General features: G+C 37.0%; 3 protein-coding genes across 6 annotated transcripts in view; 2 read left to right on the top strand and 1 right to left on the bottom strand.

The window, feature by feature from the left end:
- LOC112045964 (WD repeat-containing protein 7) overlaps positions 1-20925 on the bottom strand; it is a 160915-nt gene that overhangs the window by 119153 nt on the left and 20837 nt on the right. The gene's annotated exons all lie outside the window — the stretch shown is intronic.
- On the top strand, positions 6070-7664 carry LOC128198986 (uncharacterized). Its single transcript, XM_052887119.1, has 2 exons — positions 6070-6322; positions 6966-7664. The coding sequence occupies exons 1-2, from the start codon at positions 6289-6291 to the stop codon at positions 7625-7627; spliced, it is 696 nt and encodes a 231-aa protein (XP_052743079.1). The 5' UTR covers positions 6070-6288; the 3' UTR covers positions 7628-7664.
- On the top strand, positions 8001-20771 carry LOC112045969 (translation initiation factor IF-2). Of its 2 annotated transcripts, XR_008251683.1 has the most exons (3): positions 8001-9908; positions 15588-15656; positions 15784-20771. XR_008251683.1 is itself a non-coding variant. In XM_024082395.2 (2 exons), exons 1-2 carry the CDS (start codon positions 9875-9877, stop codon positions 14898-14900), a joined length of 729 nt encoding a protein of 242 aa, XP_023938163.2. In that variant the 5' UTR covers positions 9580-9874; the 3' UTR covers positions 14901-14998. The 2 variants fall into 2 exon arrangements, 1 of the variants encoding a protein (XP_023938163.2); XM_024082395.2 differs by lacking the exons at positions 15588-15656; positions 15784-20771 and adding an exon at positions 14206-14998 and having other exon boundaries at positions 9580-9908.

Here is a 20925-nt window from a genome sequence, read left to right as displayed (position 1 = left end):
TATTTGGATGACTTGTCGACTACGACACCGATATTGTGCATCGGCTCTATGATTAACGACAATTTGGATGACTTGTCGACTACGACACAGATATTGTGGATCGCCTCTATGATTTACCAAAGCGTATAAGCGTATTAAAAAAGAATGATGAAGATGGATGATACCTCTATCATCTTTAGACTTCATCATCGCTTAGCAACAGATGAAATCACAGTGAATCAATAATAATAAGAGCGAGAGGTTTGAATTCTGAAACTTCACACAGTCTTTAAGAGAATTGGAGGAGAAAAAAAGAGAAATATTGATCCTATTTAAATTCTTAAAAAAATCAATCACGCCATTAATACGGCTAATTTTAATTAACGTAATACTTTCACAGCATGTTAAGAGTTAATTAAAAATATGGTATTTATACGCTACTTTTCAAAAAATTAATTATTATTTCCATAGCAATGACTTATTACTTTCGATTAAATATTTTCTTTATTAGTAAGTTAATGTTGAAAAGTTCTATTTGATAAAATTCAACAATCCATTTATTTTTCAAGCAATTTTAAGAAAAAAAATATATTAAAAAAAAATAATTAACAATTGTTTTTTCAGCATTAAGCTTGTGGATAACTAATACAAGTCAAGCACCAGTTAAGGAAAAACATATTCCAGTAGCTCAGCGCCCTGATTTATTTCTGGGAGACGGGAATGGAAAAGTGGCAACAAGTAAGAAACACTGAGAGGATAAACAAGTAGGCAGTAGAACCACCTAACCATCTTAACACTATTGTAGTGCCTGATACCTCGACCACTTAGGCCAGTCAAAAACCAAAAGTAGTTTAGGCACCAGAACACCACTATGTCATGACACAACCTTAGAAAAGGTACCAGCTCAGCATTGTGCTGCATGTACTAAGCAATACGTTACAAACACTTAGGGGTTGGAAAAGTTGTAATAAGTAAGGAACCCTTAGGTGATAGAGAAGTAGTAGTGAATAAAGAACACTTAGGGTTGAAAAAGTTGCAATGTGATCATTCAGACGATAAACAAGTAAATATTTGTAAATAATATGTAGGAAAGGTTAGAGGCAATAAGGAATACTTGGGATTTTTTTATTGTATAGGCTTGCGGTTGACAATCATGCCTGATGGAAAGGAATGACGAGGTCTAAGATGTAGGGCACTTGCTTTAAATATGCCTATTCACTCTTGCCTTTAAGTGAGTGCCTCTGTGCTCATGTTGTATGATAAATGCCGGAAGGGCTTTCCACATCTTAGCAGTTCTTATTAGAAAGGTTGATGCAAACGTTTCATGCGGATCGACTGGATGTCAACAACAAAAGATTGCCATTTTTCACGGCGTCTCGCTGATCTGTGGTAAAATGGTGATGGAGGAAGTAGATTGTAAAGTTCTTGTGCACACTCTCCAAAGTATATCCAGTAAAAGACCAATAAACCGGCGACTATGCGTATTTACAAGTAGAAGTACGTAAACAACTTGGGTGATAAATAAGTACCAATAACAAGTGATCAATTAAGATATAGACAAGTAGTAATACGTAAGGAATGCTTAGGTGGTACACCTGAGGCAATACTTAAGGCAAACTTAGGCAACCAACATGTGTCAGTTAAACAGGAAATCTTAAGAAATAAAGTGGCAATAAGTAATAATCGATTAGGGAAGAGATATGCAATAGGAATATCACTAATCTAATGACTTTGCGATTATATCTAGATGAAGCAAACTTGGGGCAGAAGAACAATAACAACCATACAAATGTATTGACAAGAAGATATCGACCGTCTAATCTTAAGCAGCAGACAATGCAAACGCCAATTCCAAATTTTGATTACAAACCGAAGAGAAAGTTAAAAGATAAATGGTACCATGTAGTACTAGAAGATGGAACAGTATTAATCAGGTTGCCGCTGGAAGTAACGACAGAGAAGGAAACGCAAGAAACACTCATCGATGAGCAACCGTCGAAATCCAAATACAACAAATCCGATCTACAGTTTCTGTCACAACAATACAGAAAACCAAAGTTCACTAGATTCGGACACTCTGGTGGATATAACAAAAATGGACTAGATAAATATGGGGATTTTGAGCTACTAACTGCATTAAAACAAAGACTAGATGGCCGGTAACCTCAAAAACCAATCCACTAATTTAGACATTTTTCTGGTGCTCCTTCCAGTGAATTATTTTGAAATTGTTTGTATAAATAAATTTGTTGATTGCTCGAGTAGTAGAGGCATCAGTGTAATAAAATAAATACCAAACATAATAAATATAAAATGAAAAAAAATCGAATTTTTTTTTACTCGCGAGCGTCTTTTAGTAAGTCCTATTACTTTAATAAACACCCAGAGCACTGAATAACATTGACATAGCAATTTTGAAAAATACAAATAAATATGATTGATTTGATTGAATATGATTGATGACATAGCAATTTTGAAAAATACAAATAAACTCTTCTCTAGCAAACTTCCTTCCATCTGAAAATTATTTAATTGTAATAGGTCGACCCCCCACCCGATACACTGAAGACATCAAGCGAGCCGCAGGAATACGCTGGATGTTTGGAAGTCCCTACAAAAGGCCTATGTCCTGCAATGGACATCTATTGGCTGATATGATGACTATGATGATGATGACTCAGTTGAAGCCTCTGCATCTACCTTAGGTAATTACGGTAGGCAAAACGACATTTGGGCACATTGTGGCTATGTTAGGTAGCAGAGGTCTTAAATTGTTCATTATCATTCTACTACGAGTATACTGAAAAAAAAAATTTTGAGACGTATACGTATACGTGATTACATGAAAATTTTATGTATTTTTAGTTTGGATCGTACCGCGTTGCAAGAACCAGCTCATGACTAAGGACCCCGTATGGGTTTGAAATTAGTCGGGCATACTCCGATGTTGTAACGTGAGTTTTAGCCGTGTTTCATAATCAATTAATATGAAAATTTTAATTTTAATTTTTTTTGACAATACGAGCCAAAACGCCTGTCGGCCATGATAGTTAATATTTCAACTGTTTCGTAACGTCATGTTAAGAAATCCCTTACAAACGGAGCGTTTGACAAACATTGTTCTTTGGCGTTTAGAAAATTAGAAAAAATACATGATTTATTAAATATAAATTAAGTTTTCTAAGAAATCCTTAACTTTTATTAATTGATATCGATACATTTCGGACCCTTATCCCATGTGCTATACGAAATTTATATTGTTTATATTAAATTTGATACGAGTCAGGTAAAAGTAATTCGAAGTGATTTTGCTATACGAAAATCAAAATGAAAATATTTTTAGTAATTTTTGAGTTCTTGGCAATTGGATTTTGATTGAAATTTTGCATGTTATAAATAAAAATGTGAAATTTGCAATCAAATTAATTACTTGGTGTATTCGTAATTAAAAGAAATTAAAATCTACAGACTTATCGCACAAAGTGTTGATTGAGAAAGGGTTATAAAATGGAAGTGTTAAAGTAATTTCGTACGCATTATTGACTGGCAATGGCTTTTGTTCGAATAAATATTATTGTTATTGGTAAGTGTACCTACATTAATTAACTCACACGTTCAAACTTTGAATTAAAACACCAGGGCCATATTTATAAACATGGATTAAGATTTAAAGAACAGTTTTCTTCGAAGTAAAGTGAAATTTACCCAGTAGTGAGTAGGCCCCCACTTTGCTTTTAAGAAAATAGAGGTTTAAATATTAATCCATGTTTATAAATATGGCTGTTAGGGCTTTATCCCACTTCTGATAACGGGGAATATACTAAATTCCACTTTTGATAACGGAGGAGCCGTAGCCTCAGAGCAGGTTCTAAACTTTACGTGTCAAGGATGGCAAATACAATTGGTTTCATAGTTTATTAGAGATTACCCCTACAACACCTCTTTATAATATTACTCGTATAGAAGATAGAAGTAGGTATACTTCTATACTAATATTATACAAATCAAGTTATAGATATTAAAGAAATAATTTTTAAAAACCCTCACTCTTTTCAAAAGGTGGTGAAACCGACCCTTAATCTTATTATTTTAACGCAACTGCAGGTTTAAGCAATTTTTGTACTTTGCATACTTATGAAAATAACTATCTGAAGCCTTTCATGTCTATAATACGAATATATAAAGAATAGAACGATCATCGAGACGCACGGCAGTAGACAAGCAACAGAGGTTCTTTACACGAACCACTTTTGCCACTTTGATGCCACTTTTGTCTACTTCTCAAAATGAATTCTTCTCAAAATAACGTGGAAACGTGAAATTTGGTTCACATAATTTAAATCCCGTAAGCTTATAAAAAGATTACCTACCTATCAACCCTGATTAGTAGATCGAATTTGTACATTACCAAAATTATATAAAATAATTGTTATTGCAGCAATAACGGTGTTACGCGTTACCTATTCTAACACCGCACCATTGGAAGCTAACCATGCTACACAAGGTATCAAAAGATTTAAAAAAGAAGCCATTGGCGGACAAGATAAAATAAAAGAAAATCACATAGACGAAGTAGAGACAGGACACGACAAAATCTTTGTACAAGAGAATGTCGACACTAAAGGGAAAGTAGATCTAAACGCAAATAGAAGGACACTATTCTGGCCAAATAAACTAACGACCCGAAACAATCACTTGGATCAATACAACAGTATTGAAATGCTATATGCACTCAAACAAAAATTAGATAAGAGAAAGCCATTGGGGATGCGTGGAGGGGTCAGGCCACCCAAGCCAATTGTACCAGAATACGACCTCTACGACGAAGAACGATTAACTTCGGGTCAACATCCGGATGTATTTGGCAATATATCTAATCGTCCGAATCTATTTCTACGCTCTCGTCCGTCCCTACGGTTATATGACAATGTGGAAGACAGATTAAATACGGAAAAGCCATCGAAAAAAAAGAAAAACGAAAAAAAAGGATGGTTTCCATCCATAACACCATATTGAAATTCACTAGCACACACCCGCGACTTCAACTGCTACAAAATAAGTGTAACAACCTTTATTTAACCCTACCCCTAACCCCTAAGTTAAGCTTCATGATAACTTGGATGAAGAAAATTACGAACGACTAAACGCTAAAATTTATGTGCATTAGTAGATAACTTCTTACACCTGAAGCTGTAAGATTTTTTTTTTAATAAATAAACTAAAGAAATATGTAAATTTACCTTACTAATTTGTTATTGAAGTACTTGTTATAAACTATTTATATTTTGGACTATCTCATTGATCCCCTGGTTAACTGGTTCACCTACGGACAATGAGGTCTAGGGTACGTATCCCAGGTAAGCCAACAAAAAAAAATTGAGATTTTTCTTACAAGAAAAATTGCGAGAATTGGTATATTTTACAAGTATTGTTTTTGATATATATATATCTTTATATATATATCTATATATAGATATATATCTTTATAATAAATACTACAAATGGAATAAAATAAATATTTAAGGGGTTCAATAACCTCCAATATCTTCCAGTGAAAGTCCCATTTAAATCGGTTCAGCCGTTCTAAAGATTAGGACGGACAAACACAGAGCCAGACAGGCAAAAAAAATAAAAAAAACATTTCGAATAAATAGCTATAAGCACTTGAGAAAACACAGTTGTTTTGAAATAATAGACAGACAATTTTATTTATTTGTATTGATAATTTATAGATACGATGGATAGATAGATAGAGAAATTCTTTATTGCACAGAAAAAAATATAAAAATCTACAATATTTACCAAGAAATAAAAATAGATAGAAACATTCACAAAGGCGGTCTATACTATTTACGTGACAAATATAATGCAGCTTATAAATAAAAACTAGATTTCGACAAATTGAGAACCTCCTCCCTTTTTAACTCGGGTAAAAATACTTTAATAACCAAATAAAGCACTATTTAATTTGAAGTTTCTATAAGACTATCGTACGATTTAAATACATGTAGGTGAATCACATGTCACGTTTTTGTTTATGAATAAAAGGATTTGTTTGCGACAAGTTTATCCTTGGAATATCTTAATAATAAACCCTAGCAGTACAGAAGTTAATAATTTCTAAAAACAAAAAGTTTAATTGAACTCTCGCCAGTCTTTTAATTACATTATGAGATTGCATTGAAAGTAATCATTTGCTATAATTGAAAGAAATTAAAGTAAACACGACCAACGTACAATGTGTTAATTGAAAAAAGATTATAAAATAGAAATCTTAAGGTAAATTTTTTAGTGCATTGTTGACTGGCAATGGGTACAATTCGAGTGAATATTGTTATTATTGGTAAGTACGTTAGCTATTACTGTCTGGTTAGTCCAGTGGTGAGATTGTGCGGATAACTAGGTCCTGAGTTCGAGGAGGTGATCCTTGGTGAGGCTATATGTGTAACTGAGTTTATCTTCGCCGCCATGATCGTCGTTATCGCAGTTCATAATTTGACTATTTTAGTTTAATATAATCTAACAAAACTATGGACCTCAGAGTCATACAGCGGGTGATGGAACGAGCTATGCTCGGAGTATCTCTGCGTGATCGAATGATGACTCAAGGTAACTGATGACATTAAGCAATTTGCAGGGATTCGCTGGAAGCAGGCGGCTCTGGATCGTGAAGTTTGAAAGTCCCAACCAAAGGTCTATGTCCTGCAGTGGACGTCCATCGGGTAATATGATGATAATGATGAATCTAACAAAAATTAAGCGTTAAAGCCAGATTTTGTGATGTGACCAGAATTCATGTAGTATTAACAGTAGAGTTCCTCGTGGCACACTTCATCCAGGAAGGTATAAATACAACATTGCTGCATATTGGCAGTACATGGTAGTCGGTGAAATTACAGTCTTAGCACCTACTTCAGGTAGGAAGCGATGGCGAAATAAAGTAGTTGTAAAAGCGAGAGATATATTTAATTATGATTCATTTGCAGCATTGATGGTGTTATGTGTTAACTGTAACACTGAACTATCTGAAGCTAACGATGCTAATCAAAGAGATATCAGTCATGTCACAAGAGAATCTATTGGCGTACAAGATAACATAATAAAATATTATTTAGACAATGGACAAGAAAAACCCTTTGTACAAGAGAATGTCGACACGAAAGTGAAAACTAATCCAAACGCAAATAGACGGACACTATTCTGGCCAAGGAAAAAGCCAATGAATAAAATTAAACAATTGGACCAATATAAAAGTATAGAACTACTAAATGCTATTAAAGAGAGATTGGATAAGAGTAAGTCATTAAAGCGCGCGCGAATCAAGCCAACTAAGCCATACAAGCTACCCAAGCCACCAATAAAACCAAGAAAACCAAAATACGATATCACTTGTGAAATTGATAACGAGGATAATAATATAAATAGCCCGGAAGATAATAACGAGGAACGATTATTGGGTCGCTTTCCGCCGCGTCGTCCAGGTCTAAACTTATATGATAATATGGAAATCTTATCCGTAATTAATGAGAGATTAAATAAGAAGAAGCCTAAAGAAGAGCCTAAGAAGCAATCAAGAAACATTCGTCTATCCAACGAACTTTACCCTCCGCCGAAATGGCCCTGGCCAATGCGACGTTATCACCAGTGATGTGTCGTAATAAATATGCATATTGATGACACCAAAATTGTTTAGACTTTTTTTTTAATTTTTACCCGACTACTGCGAAGCCAAAAGGGAGGATAATTATTTTGACAGTCTATGGATGTATGTATGTACCACCTATTTGCGCCTTAACTACTGATCCGATTATACTGAATGAAGTGTCAAAAGATTCGTAATAATAACCAAGGTAACATAAGGCTTATATAAATTTTATCAACATTTTGTATAAAGGAATATAAACCTTAGATTCTGACCTCGAAAAAAATTAAACAGAGATAAATATCCAGTGTTTGAAATCAAATGAAAGGTCTTGACGAGTACATTACAAATAAAAAAAAAGATTCCGACGAATTGACAACCTCCTCCTTTTTTAGAAGTCGGTTAAAAAACTATAACCCGACTACGTTAATAAAAAAAGGACAAAACAAGAATATATTATAGATATAGATAGAAATAGAGAAATGCATAGATATAAAAATGGTCATGGTCACATACTATATATACTATATAATACGAGTACCCAATGTGATTATGCCAGGAACACCTCCATTTTAACATAGGTACATGCAAGATATATGTATAATGGGTGTAGCCATCTATAATATATTCTATTATCGTCATTTTTTTATTAACGAAGTCAGGTTATAGTTTTTAATTGGATACGTTTCCGTTTCCCAGTAACACTAGCCATGCATTATCTATATTTTGAATTAAACAATATAATATAACCACGTCACGTCACGTCTGTACCATGACTATTTTTGTACCTACGCATTTCTCTATTTCTATCTATAATATTTTTTGTCTCTAAGTTTGTCTTTTTATTTGATCACGCATCATTCGTTATTAAAAGACCGATTTTTATGTTTCCGTAGTAGATAAAACTAAGTGTGGAACAGGTTTTAGACATTGTTTAATTCGAAAAAAAAAAACAGTGAAAAACTATTTTAGCCTTTAATAAATTAACACTACGAAAAGCAAATGTTAGTAGAATGGCAGATATAAACCTAGCTGAGTTTGTTGTGAGCTCTTCTCGGACCAATACGCTTTGCGCGAACCCTCGTAACTTCAATTTTAAGTTTTCAACTATATTATCACCATTCTAAAAATATTCTTACCTGACGTTTCGAAAATGCTTACAAGCACTAAGCCTAAAAAGAAATTAATTTCAACTTTGACTTGTTCATATTCAAGCTATGGTAAAGGTGTTGCAGGATCCCAGTAGAAGGCGCGGGGTAAGACTAGTATAGGATATACAAAGTATAAGATCAACGATCTGACCACGTTCATAAAATCTGTTTTTAGAGAATTGATGTTTCATTGTTATAATCGTTTTCGTCGGGTATAGTGCTCCCAAAAACTCCCGAAACCGATTGTGTAGTTAAAAAGCATAATAAGTTTATTAAACGACTAGCGGACGCCCGCGACTTCGTCCGCGTGGAAATGAATGTAAACTTTCAAGCCCTATTTCACCACTTTAGGGGTTGATTTTCAAAAATTTTTGAATGACATTATATTTCATATTTTTTAATGATTTATGAACAAATTTTTAAAACTATAACTCTAACAATGAAGGACTTTCCATACAAACTTACAACCTCTATTTCACCCTCTTCTTTTTTTATTTTCGCAATAAAAAGTATCTTAAAACCTTCTCCGTATTATGGTCTTAAACCGTGCAAAGTTTTATTTGAATTCATTCATAGTTGTATGTCAGCGTGATGCCCAAATAACGAAAAAACACGGTCAGACAGACAGACACAAAAAATCGAAAAAAAAATATTTTTAGCTTCAGTATCGATTATATAACGCCCCCCAACAAAAATTTTATATAAAAATATTTTCAATGTACAAAATGTACAACTCGAATTCGTACTAAAAGTATAGATTCTAGATGACGCTGGCGTCCGTTATGCCACGGTAACGTCTGGTGTTACAAACGGTATAAGTAAAATCTCAAGTCTCAAAAAACGACAGACAATTATTAGACAATTTAGGTGTGATACATCTCCATATCTAATTCCTCTATGTATGCATGGCACTTGATTTTTCTAAACAAAAACTTTGGTTTAACTATCACCAGTCATAATTGCATTATGAAATTTACACTGAAATTAATTATTAGTATTGAAAAATTCAATTGTTTACACAATTACGTGGAAAATGTTAATTGAGAATGTGTTATAAAATCGAAGTGTTAAAGTTAATTTGTCACTACATTGTTGAGTGCCAATGGGTATTGTTCGAGTAAATATTATTATTATAGGTAAGTAAATCTAAATTAACTCAACGCATTCAAGCTATGTGCTTATTAGTAATTATGTGTTAACAGTTTTGTACCTTTAAAGTAGATTCGTTCTATCAGGCAGCAATCAGTTTGTGTGGTGCTAATTGAGTGGCATTCTTTCCGGTGGTAGGCTTCGGCCATGGCTTAGGTTACCACCCTACGAGCAAAGTCGCGCCGCCAAATGACTGATCATGTCATCTGACGTGGTCAGTCGTGTTCCGTCGCGTTGCTTGTAGAAGCCGTTTCAGGGGAGTTGGGTCTGTACAGTTGCGATGCATTTGATGACAATAAACCCGACTTGCTGATTAATTGCACCGGAGGTCTTGACTTGGAGGTTAGCGGGATCCGAAGCACGGTTCTCCGCTGGCCGACCGCAGTTAGTAGGGGGCCCAATTATAGGTAAGCCACCTATGAAAGGCTGCCCCGCCAACTAGCGAAAAATCCTGGAATGGCTTTCATCGTGCCGGTTGGCGACCGGAGAGAGGGTCCGATGACAATTTCCAGGGGGGTTCGGGCGTCCCCGCAGTCTCCAGTCAAGCCTTCCCTCAGTGTAATTACTTCGTAGGTTGAGGAGTCTATGAACGCGAAGCCTCGTACAACTACCATCCTTCCCGCCCTATTCACTCCTTAAAAACATGAAAAAAAAGCATATGAAAAGTAACGTTGCTCAGCGGTTGCACCCCCTCTCACTTAAAGTGCACCTCACCAATATCAGAGGATTGCACTCAAATCTCGTTGCGGTCCACCACCACCTGGAGACTGAGAGGCCACATTTACTTTTCGTGACGGAGACACAAATTTGGAGTCCATCAGATGAAGCATACCTACAGTACCCCGGCTATTCGCTTGAGTCCAATTTCAAACCTCACGCAGGGGTCTGTTTGTATACTCGTAACGACATCTGCTGCCGACGTCTCCGTAACTTGGAGGTACCCAATTTTTCCATCTTGTGGTGTTTACTGGATACAGATGCATGGAACAGATAATATATGCATGTGTCTATAGATCGCATAGCGGTGACCAGGAGACAACTCAGATGTTTCAGTACCTTAGTCAGACGGCTGACATTGTCCAACGTCGGTATCCGACTGCTCAAATGGCGTTTCTGGGGGATTTTAATGGCCACCATGAAGACTGGTTGTTCCCTTACCAGACTACTGACCACGCCGGGCGAGAAACATTGAAATTCGCCTTGACGCTGGGTCTTTCCCAGCTTGAACACGAAGCAACCCGGATACCGGACGTTGACGGTCACACGCCTAATTGTTTGGACCTTCTGCTGACCACCGACCCTGACCGGTATTCAGTGTCAGTTGCAGCCCCACTGGGCACTTCTGACCACTGTGTGGTTAAGTCGGTATTGAATTATCACCCTTTGGACCCAGGACCTGCTGGTATCAGACGGGTGTGGCGATATAAGTCAGCAGATTAGACGAGATGCGGCATTTCTTCGCGTCTTATCCTTGGCGGCAGGTATGCTTCTCTTCTATTGATCCGTCGAGCTGTGAACAAGCTAAATCGCAAGTGATATGTCAAGCAATGGAGTATTTCATTCCATTTATTGACATGTCGCTGGATGGCAAAGTTCCAAGGTGGTATAACGCTGCTTGCGCTGAAGCTGAGTATCTTAAAAACTCAGCGTTTGCAGCTTGGGCTGAAGCCCGAACACTCAAAGCTCCGGACATCACCTCAAAGAAGAGAGCTTTCAACCTAGCTGCCAAGTCCTACAAGAAGGCTCTTAAGAAGGCTCGTTTCAACCGTACAAACCGCATTGGAGCCAAACTAGCTACTTATCCGCGTGGCAGCAAAGCTTTTTGGTCCCTTGCGAAATCTGTCGAAACGAACTTCTGCCGTTCATCATTACCACCTCTGCTTAAACCTGATGGATCGCTGGCTTTTTCCGCTAACGACAAGGCCAATCTTTTGGCCAGTCTGTTTGCGAAAAATTCACATCTAGATGCTGGAAGTGCCTCACCACCAACTCTAACACCTTGCGACTCTGAGATGTCAGAGATACATATCCGCCAATGTGAGGTTTTAAAAGTACTTCGTAGCTTGAATGTGAATAAGGCTAGTGGTCCTGACGGTATACCAGCAATAGTACTGAAAATCTGTGCCGCTGAGTTGTCTCCTGTACTAACACGCCTATACCGCTTCTCTCTCAAGTCTGCTCGCGTTCCGAAAGGTTGGAAGATTGCCAATGTACAACCTGTACCGAAAAAGGGAAGCCGTGCTGACCCGGCCAATTACAGGCCAATTGCAATCACGTCCATACTTTGTAAAAGTATGGAGCGTGTATTGAACAACAGGCTCCTGGCATACCTCGAAGAAAATGATATTTTGTCGGACCAACAGTATGGTTTTCGACGCAACCGGTCCACAGGAGATCTTTTAGTGTATGCCACTCACATCTGGGGCGAGGCTGTTGACAAGTGCGGTGAAGCGCTTGCCGTTTCACTGGACGTGTCAAAGGCTTTTGACCGGGTCTGGCATGAAAGCCTTTTAAGCAAACTTCCTTCCTACGGAAGATACCCTCTAGCCTTTGTCATTGGATATCTGATTTCCTGAGTGAGCGATCATTTCGAGTTGTCGTGGATGGCATCTCATCTGATCAAATGGCAATTAATGCCGGTGTACCTCAGGGATCAGTTCTCTCTGCTACACTTTTCCTGCTGCATATAAATGATCTGCTTAAACCCGGTATATTTGGGTATGCAGATGATAGCACTGTAACAGAGAGATATATGTCCAGTCCCCGTGCTAGTGGGGTTGAGGTCCATGAACAACGAGAGGCTTTGGTGCAACGCATTAATTTAACCTTAAATGAGGTGTCTGAATGGGGAGATGCCAATTTGGTTAAGTTTAATGCGGAAAAAACTCAGGCATGTTTGTTCACTGCCAAAAGGAGCCCCTTCCATCTGACTCCTACTTTCCGGAATATGTCTGTAGGAATATCTGATAGCTTAGAGCTTCTTGGCGTAACCATATCGTCCAAACTCAACTTCGGACAGTTCATTGAATCTAAGGCAAAAACTGCAGGCAAAAAACTTGGCATCCCTAATAAAGTCAAACGGTACTTCACACCAGAACAGCTTCTATCGTTATATCAAGCTCAAGTTCGATCGTGTATGGAGTACTGCTCCCACTTGTGGGATGGCTCCGCCAAATACCAGCTTGCTGCTTTAGATTCAGTGGATAAACGCGCTAGAAGACTCATTGGCAATGAGGCTTTAACTGACTGTAAGCTTCAAAGCTTAGAGCATCGCCGAAAGGTTGCCTGCCTATCGGTGTTCTACAAGATATATTTCGGGGAGTGCGCTCAGGAACTGTTCGATCTTGTGCCACCTTCGCCGTTTTACCATAGGACTGCTAGGCATCGCAGAGATCTGCACCGCTACGCTGTCGAAATCCCTCGGGCGCGTACCAAGCGGTTTAGTTCCTCATTCCTTATACGCACTGCAAAGATGTGGAATGCTCTCCCAGCTTCAGTTTTCCCCACCACCTACAATATGGGTATTTTCAAGTCAAGAGTGAATAGGCATCTTCTAGGCAAGCGCGTTCCACCATAGGCTGCATCATCGCTTACCATCAGGCATGATTGCAGCTAAGCGCTTGCTTATTCAAAAAAAAAAAAAAAAAGTTTATTTATTTATTATTTTTTAATATTAACATTTTTTTTCTTGATATAGTATAGTATAGTAGTAAACGCCCCGCGTAGTTCCAAATAACGTGCATTTCTATTGGTAAAAGAATTTTCAAAATCCGTTCAATAGATCCAGAGATTACCCCTACAATGCACCAAAGGAGATGGTCAAAAATTGCACGTAGCCCAGAATCAGTCATTGTACCCTGGCGGAAATAAAAAAAAATATTTTTTTAAACTATTTTTGATTATACAAATCTACGAATTTACTTTAATTCTTTCGAAATTATATTCATGCTCTCCCAAGAAATGCAACACTAATATGGGTAATAATGGCGGATTGATGACGTTTTCAATGCAGTAGTCGATTTCACGTTTGCTGTCAATTGTCATGTCATAGTTTCTTTAAGGACGCCATCTTGATATAACTCAAAAACTTGGGTTATAATTTTATTTATTTCTTTTATCTAGTTAGATTTATTCACTTATTTAGATTTTAATAAAATCCTTCTTGTTTTTAAATTTTAATGATACGGGGTACAAGAGTGTGTGTCTTTTTATAATGTAACTAGCAGACGCTCGCGCAAAATAAAGCAGTTCTCAAAGCTACAGATAATAATGATTATTTTGCAGCATTAACGGTGTTAAGTGTTAACTATTGTAACACTGAACCATCTAAAGCTAACGATGCTTATCAAGGAGACATCAGTCATGTCACAAGAGAAGCTATTAGCGGACAAGAGAACATAACAAAATATCATTTAGACAAGGGACATGAAAATCCCTTTGTACAAGAGAAAGTCAACACGAAAGGGGAAACTAATCTAAACGCAAATAGACGGACACTATTCTGGCCAAGGAAAAAGCTAAAGAATCAAATTAAACAAATGGACCAATATAAAAGTATAGAACTATTAGATGCTATTAAAGAGAGATTAGATAAGACACGGCAACGAAAGATGCCCGAAAGAAAACCACGCAATCCGCGAAAACCAGGCAAGCAAGGAAAACCAGACAAGCAAGGAAAACCAGGCAAGCCAGGAAAACCAGACAAGCAAGGAAAACCAGACAAGCCAGGAAAACCAGGCAATCCAAGAAAGCCATCAAATGGGAATAACTATGAAGTGGATATGTCTTTAGAAGTTAACATCAATGAAGAAGATAACAACGAAGAACGATTAATGAGTCGCTATCCAAAGCCACGTCCGGGTCTCAAATTATATAATAATGGGGAATTGATAATCGAACTTAATAACAGATTAAATAAAGGACAGCCATTGCAACACCTAAAGTCGCGGTTGCCGCCAAACTTTTATGATGAATATTAATCAGGTTAAGTTTACTACTGAATGCCCACGACATCGTTGGGAAAAAAATAGTGCAAACAATCATCCCTTAAATTAAATTTTAATTACAGTAAATAGAAGTATGTATTTCGATTCCGTCCGCGTGTAATTCAAGTATGAATTACACGATTTCCCCCTATTCCCATGGGAACGGGCACTACGCGGGTGAAACCACAAGGCCTCTGCTCATGTATTCTAATCAAAAAGTGTGATTTTCGAGACTTTGCGGTTATCGCAAAGCAATTAATTTTTTTATACATTAAATTTTTAAAATAACTGATTGAAACATTGGCCATTGTATCATATAGTACAAGATCCGGCATAAGAAATATACGCCCTCATCTGTTATTTGGAATAAGAAATAAATGATGGAAAATATTCACAATGACACATTGCAAATAGGTTTTCTAGTAAGGCCGAATGGTATTAAATGACTGAATTTCTTATTAAATTTATTAAATCTACTTCCCTCATTGGTTAATTAAAAGAAATCCTACACTAGTTAAAAGACTATAACCAATAGAATTGAAAATCTAAAGGTTGCCTGCATTCACTCAGCAATTTTCGAGTTGCCAGCTTAGGTATACAGCTACAGTTAAGTAATGGTATTTATAATTACCTATACCCTTATCAGTTATTGATTAGTGTAAGGTCCGTTTATATTTACAGACACAGTGTTTCACAGACAAGTAGCGTGCCAGACACCCACAGACACCATCTTTTCACACTGCCCAGCAGGTAACTAGAGACACGTAAAGTCCTTTTCATGAAAGTCGCGGCGATAATGTCTTAATGGCGCTCATTGTCATTTGGTAATGGCGGTCTTATTGTCATTTGTGTAAGTTTTCTGTAAATTTTACTTCAGGTTTCATGAAAGGGACTCTACAGACATGAACCGCACAGACAAAATATCCACTAGGTGGACCGAGGACATGAAGCGGGTTGCAGGGAGCCGCTGGATGCTGGCGGCCTGTGAGCTGTTTTAAAGTCAATACAAGAGGCATATGTCCAGCAATGGACGTCCATCTGCTGGAAATTGCCTTTGATCTAGTTCATGGTTTCCTAGATTTTGTATAAAAATGTGTCTGGCATAAATATATAAAATATAAATAGGGTATTATCTATCATTTATTTCTTATCACTAATAAATAACAGAAGGGGTTATATATTCCTATTACCGGATCTTAGACTATTAATTGAAATATGGAATTTGCAATCAAACTAATAATTTGGCATACATAATAGGGATGATGACAGTTTTTTAAATTGTATATAAATTAAGAGTATACTAATAGTAAAGCAATTTTGTAAAAGGAACAGGGTATCTGCGATCATTACTTTCGGAGCTACAGGGATTTAAAGAGTCAGATTTGCGGCGCTGCCGCGGATCCCTGAAAAACGCCCCATACAAAATGGCTCGAAAAAATGACGTCATAGGCAATGTAATGATCGTTTGATTTGTATGCGCGTTCAAACAAAATTACTAATATCTATGTTATTTGTGCGTTTATCTTTATAGTTCATTTATTAAAAAATGTCACATTTAATGTAAGGAAGCTAAAACTGTATAAATTTTCATCTAATTACGATAAAAAAAATTTAATAGTTTTTGAAATTTTATAATCTCATTTATTTTGCAAATATCCAGACAATCTTTGCTTTTTATGTATAAATTAGTTCATATTGACCCTATTTACCCGAATGTATCATAAAAATCAATATATTCAAACCTAGTCATCATCCCCATTGCAAGAAGTTAAAATGTACTCAGTCAATACGTAAAATGTTAAATTGGACTAAGGAGTGATTAAAATATCGTAGTCTTAAAATTTATGTATTCCTACATTGTTAACTGGCAATGAGCGCTGTACGAGTAAATGACCACTTACCATCTTAAGTTAGACATAAGTGCTATAAGTAAGGGATAAAAAATAATTGAAAAGAACTTCCCGGCTCTTCGAAAGACAAAGAAATCATTAAATAGAAATGTCGAGTGTTTGTGACAAGGGAGTTTGAGCTTTATTGCTATGTAGAGATGGTTTTAATTTGGCTTGTACGTTGATAACTTGTTTACTTGAATCTGGACTGCCTTGCCTTGGGGAGGGCGTAGGCTCAGTGCGGCGGAATATACGGTTGGATAATTGTGCAAACAAATAATAATGTCGTAGCTATCGACCCATATTCGGCTCACCGCTGAGCTCGAGTCTCCTCTCAGAATTAGAGAGGTTACACCACGCTGGCCCAATGCGGATTGGGAGACTTCACACACGCAGAGAATTTTGAAAATTCTCTAGTATGCAGGTTCCCTCACGATGTTTTCCTTCACCCTCTGAGACAAGTGATATTTAATTTCTTAAAATGCACACAACTGAAAAGTTGGAGGATCCCACACCCTCCGGAATCGGAATACTAATTACGAAAAACATTCTATTAGTAACACTTGGTAAGTTGTACAAAAAAAATATTATTGGCTACAGTCACGCCTGGTACTAATGGAACGAAAGATCACGAAGATGTATGGTGGAACGTGCTTGCGTAGAAAGTGCCTATTTACTCTTGACTTAAAGATACCTACGTTGTAATTACTTTAATTAACTTATCACTGTTAATCAGGAACAAATAATTTGTAGGATGAGGGCATCGTGAGGGTGTAGATCACTGCGATATCAGCCATTTGTATGGTAAAATGTTGAAAGTAACTAGGTACATCGAAAACTTCCTGGGCATACTCCCCGAAATAGATGTTGTAGAAACCGCCTATCGCCCAGTTGGAGCATCGCCGAAAAGTTGCCTGTATGTCGGTGATCTACAGGATTTATTTCGGAGAGTGCGCTCAGGAACTTTTCGATCTAGTTCCCTCTTCACCTTTTTACCATATAACTTTGGTAGTTGATGTCCCCTGGACACGTACGAAGGCGTTTCGATTCTTCGTCCCTGATCCGGACTGCGAAGTTATGGAATGCCCTTTCAGCTTCCGTTTTCCCTACCTTCTACGCAAGCGCGTTCCACCATAGGCTGCATTATCGCTTACTGTCAAGCATGATTGGAACCAAACGCTAACCCAAATAATGTAAAAAAAGTAGTTACGGTTCGTATAGAACCCAGTAAGAAGAGCCAGTCTTGATCGTTGAATATGTAAAGATGGCATAAGAAGTTCACAAGAAACAGACATATGCCAGCAGTCTCTGATTATTCTATAAGCTATTTAAGCAATTGCTTAGGGTAGCACCAGACACGACGGAAAAAAATGAGCACTCAAAAGTTTAAGCAATTTCAAAAACCGCGCAATTTTTTTAATAGATTTTCGTAGTTTACTTAAGGATACGTAGGCTCATTGAGGAAGATTGCTTGGGGAATCAAATTTTCTTTTCATTATGCTTAGGTGACTGACTAACTGTCTGTCTGACTCATGTGTGATTGTTAATTCAACGCGGCGTAAACGAAACCATAGTCCTTTTTTATGAGAGAAGTCCCCCAGTCGAATGCCTTATTGGCGCTCATTGGTATTTGGTAATCGCAGTCTCATTGTCATTTGTGTAAGGCGCCGTCAATTTTAGTTCAGCAAGCAAGATGCTTCTGCGCTCGCCCAAACCCCCCGGTGACGCCGTAGTGGTCCCACATGGAGCCATCGGCACTTACTCAACACGAAAAAAAAAAAAAAATAACAAGAAGGGCGACACACAAGGCAAAAACTCATTATAAAAACATCGTTACAGATTAGCTCTACAGCTAGATATTATATTACTTTGGTTGTCACCGTCTCAGAACTGTCAAACAATTTAAATTCTGCTTCTAAACGTAAGGAAACGTCGAGCAAACCGCTCGACGTTTCCTTCACCCGTATGCGCTCAGATATCAATTGAACGAATTATTTATGAATGTAGATCACCTTGGAGGCTAAATATACAAGACTGCCGCTCTGGTAATTAACTCATTGTGCTGATTTACTTGTAGGCAATGACATTATAATATGTACCTACTTCTACATTGTTTCATTTATATTATTTTGGTAAGAAGTTCCTTTATAAAGCGACAGCCTATCAGACCTGACTGAGTTTGTTGTGGGCTCTTCTCAGACCAAGGCGCCCTCGCCCTTTGGAACCCTTGTTACATTAACTTTGAGTTTTCGACCAATTATTATCAACTATTGTAATTATCGTCGTCGTCATCGTCATCAACCCATATTCGGCTCACCGCTGAGCTCGAGTCTCCTCTTCAGAATGAGAGGGGTCAGGCCAATAGTCCACCACGCTGGCCCAATGCGGATTGGCAGACTTCACACACGCAGAGAATTAAGATAATTCTCTGGTATGCAGGTTTCCTCATGATGTTTTCGTTCACCGTTTGAGACACGTGATATTTAATTTTTTTAAAATACACACAACTAAAAAGTTGGAGGTGCATGCCCCGGACCGGATTCGAACCTACACCCTCCGGAATCGGAGGCAGAGGTCATATCCACTGAGCTATCACGGTTCTGTTGTAATTATAATCTAATTATATTATTACCTGACCTTCCGAAACTGTAAACTAAGCCTAATTCAAGTTAACGAACTTTGACTTTGACTTTGACCTTCCATGTTATAAGAGCTGTAAGTTCGTCAATCCACGCTCTTACTATAGGTAAGAACGGTTGACATATATAGTATTTGTATAATGATGGCTTTGGCCAGTAACAAACTTAAAACCTGTTACGTCGTAAACCAAACGAATGTCTACCAATCACATGCTCTTTGGAGACTCCTCCTAAAATGCGTTGGAATCCGTGTGTTTTCGGGATAAACCACCCAAGATAAACAAAAATGAGTAGACAGGTGGAAATTATAACTACACAAAAACACTACAAGTCGTTCTATTTCTTTCGGCGTAATTACTTTGTTTCAAGTCCGTTTTTCCGTATGAAATAATACGAAGGAATATTTCACCCACCCATATTTCATCAAATCAAATAATTTATATATATATGGATTTAAGTAAGTTTTAAATGTTATTATTTATTTCGAAAATATTTGGTATAACCTGATTACTCACATACATAGGTGCATCGACACAGATGAACTAAAAGTTGTGAACAAAAATCATATAATTACTGTAGAACTTCAAACGAAATAATTAGACTTATTTGCACCTACATTGGGTATCTAAATGCGATTTTAAATTAAAAATAACACGCTTATATTTAATTAATATCTGGTAAAACTTGATTACTGTATCAGAACAATGAAGTAAAAGCTGGGAATAAAAATCTTATAATGGGGATGATGACTAGGTTTGAATATATTGATTTTTATGATACATTCGGGTAAATAGGGTCAATGTTAACTAATTTATACATAAAAAGCAAAGATTGTTTGGATATTTGCAAAATAAATGGGATTATAAAATTTCAAAACTATTCAAAATATTTTATCGTAATTAGATGAAAATGAATACAGTTTTAGCTTCCTTACGTTAAATGTGACATTTTTTAATATGGGAACTATAAGCATAAACGCACAAATAACAAAGATATTAGTATTTTTGTTTGAACGCGCATACAAATCTAACGATCGTTACATTGTCTATGACGTCATTATTTCGAGCCATTTTGTATGGGGCGTTTTTCAGGGATCCGCGGCAGCGCCGCAAATCTGACTCTTTAAATCCCTGTAGCTCCGAAAGTAATGATCGCAGATATCCTGTTACTTTTACAAAATTGCTTTACTATTAGTATACTATTAATTTATATACAATTTAAAAAACTGTCATTATCCCTATTACTGTCAAACTTCGAACGGAGAATCATATTAATAGCACCTACATTTGGTTTCCAAATGTAGGTGCTTTTTAAATTAAAGAGAGAGACGAATATCTTAGCATTCCATGGATTCACCGTGCGGGTGCCGGGTCCATCGCGTGGTAGAGAGAAAAACACCAAGCAAAGTCCAGGACTTGTGACTACTGGATGTGGGGTTGAAGAATTCATTGACAATCGATCAACACTCCCCTTCTCTGCTCGTGTTGTTCT

Source organism: Bicyclus anynana, chromosome 18 (genome assembly GCF_947172395.1).
Source record: "Bicyclus anynana chromosome 18, ilBicAnyn1.1, whole genome shotgun sequence".
Lineage (NCBI taxonomy): Eukaryota > Metazoa > Arthropoda > Insecta > Lepidoptera > Nymphalidae > Bicyclus > Bicyclus anynana.
This window is presented reverse-complemented; position numbering and strand designations above follow the sequence as displayed.

Coding starts and splice junctions, on each gene's coding strand:
- LOC128198986 (XM_052887119.1), top strand. CDS start 6,289: ATGGGTACAATTCGAGTGAATATTGTTATTATTG. Junction 6,323..6,965: donor AGTGAATATTGTTATTATTG/GTAAGTACGTTA, acceptor ATTCATTTGCAG/CATTGATGGTGTTATGTGTT.
- LOC112045969 (XM_024082395.2), top strand. CDS start 9,875: ATGGGTATTGTTCGAGTAAATATTATTATTATAG. Junction 9,909..14,205: donor AGTAAATATTATTATTATAG/GTAAGTAAATCT, acceptor ATTATTTTGCAG/CATTAACGGTGTTAAGTGTT.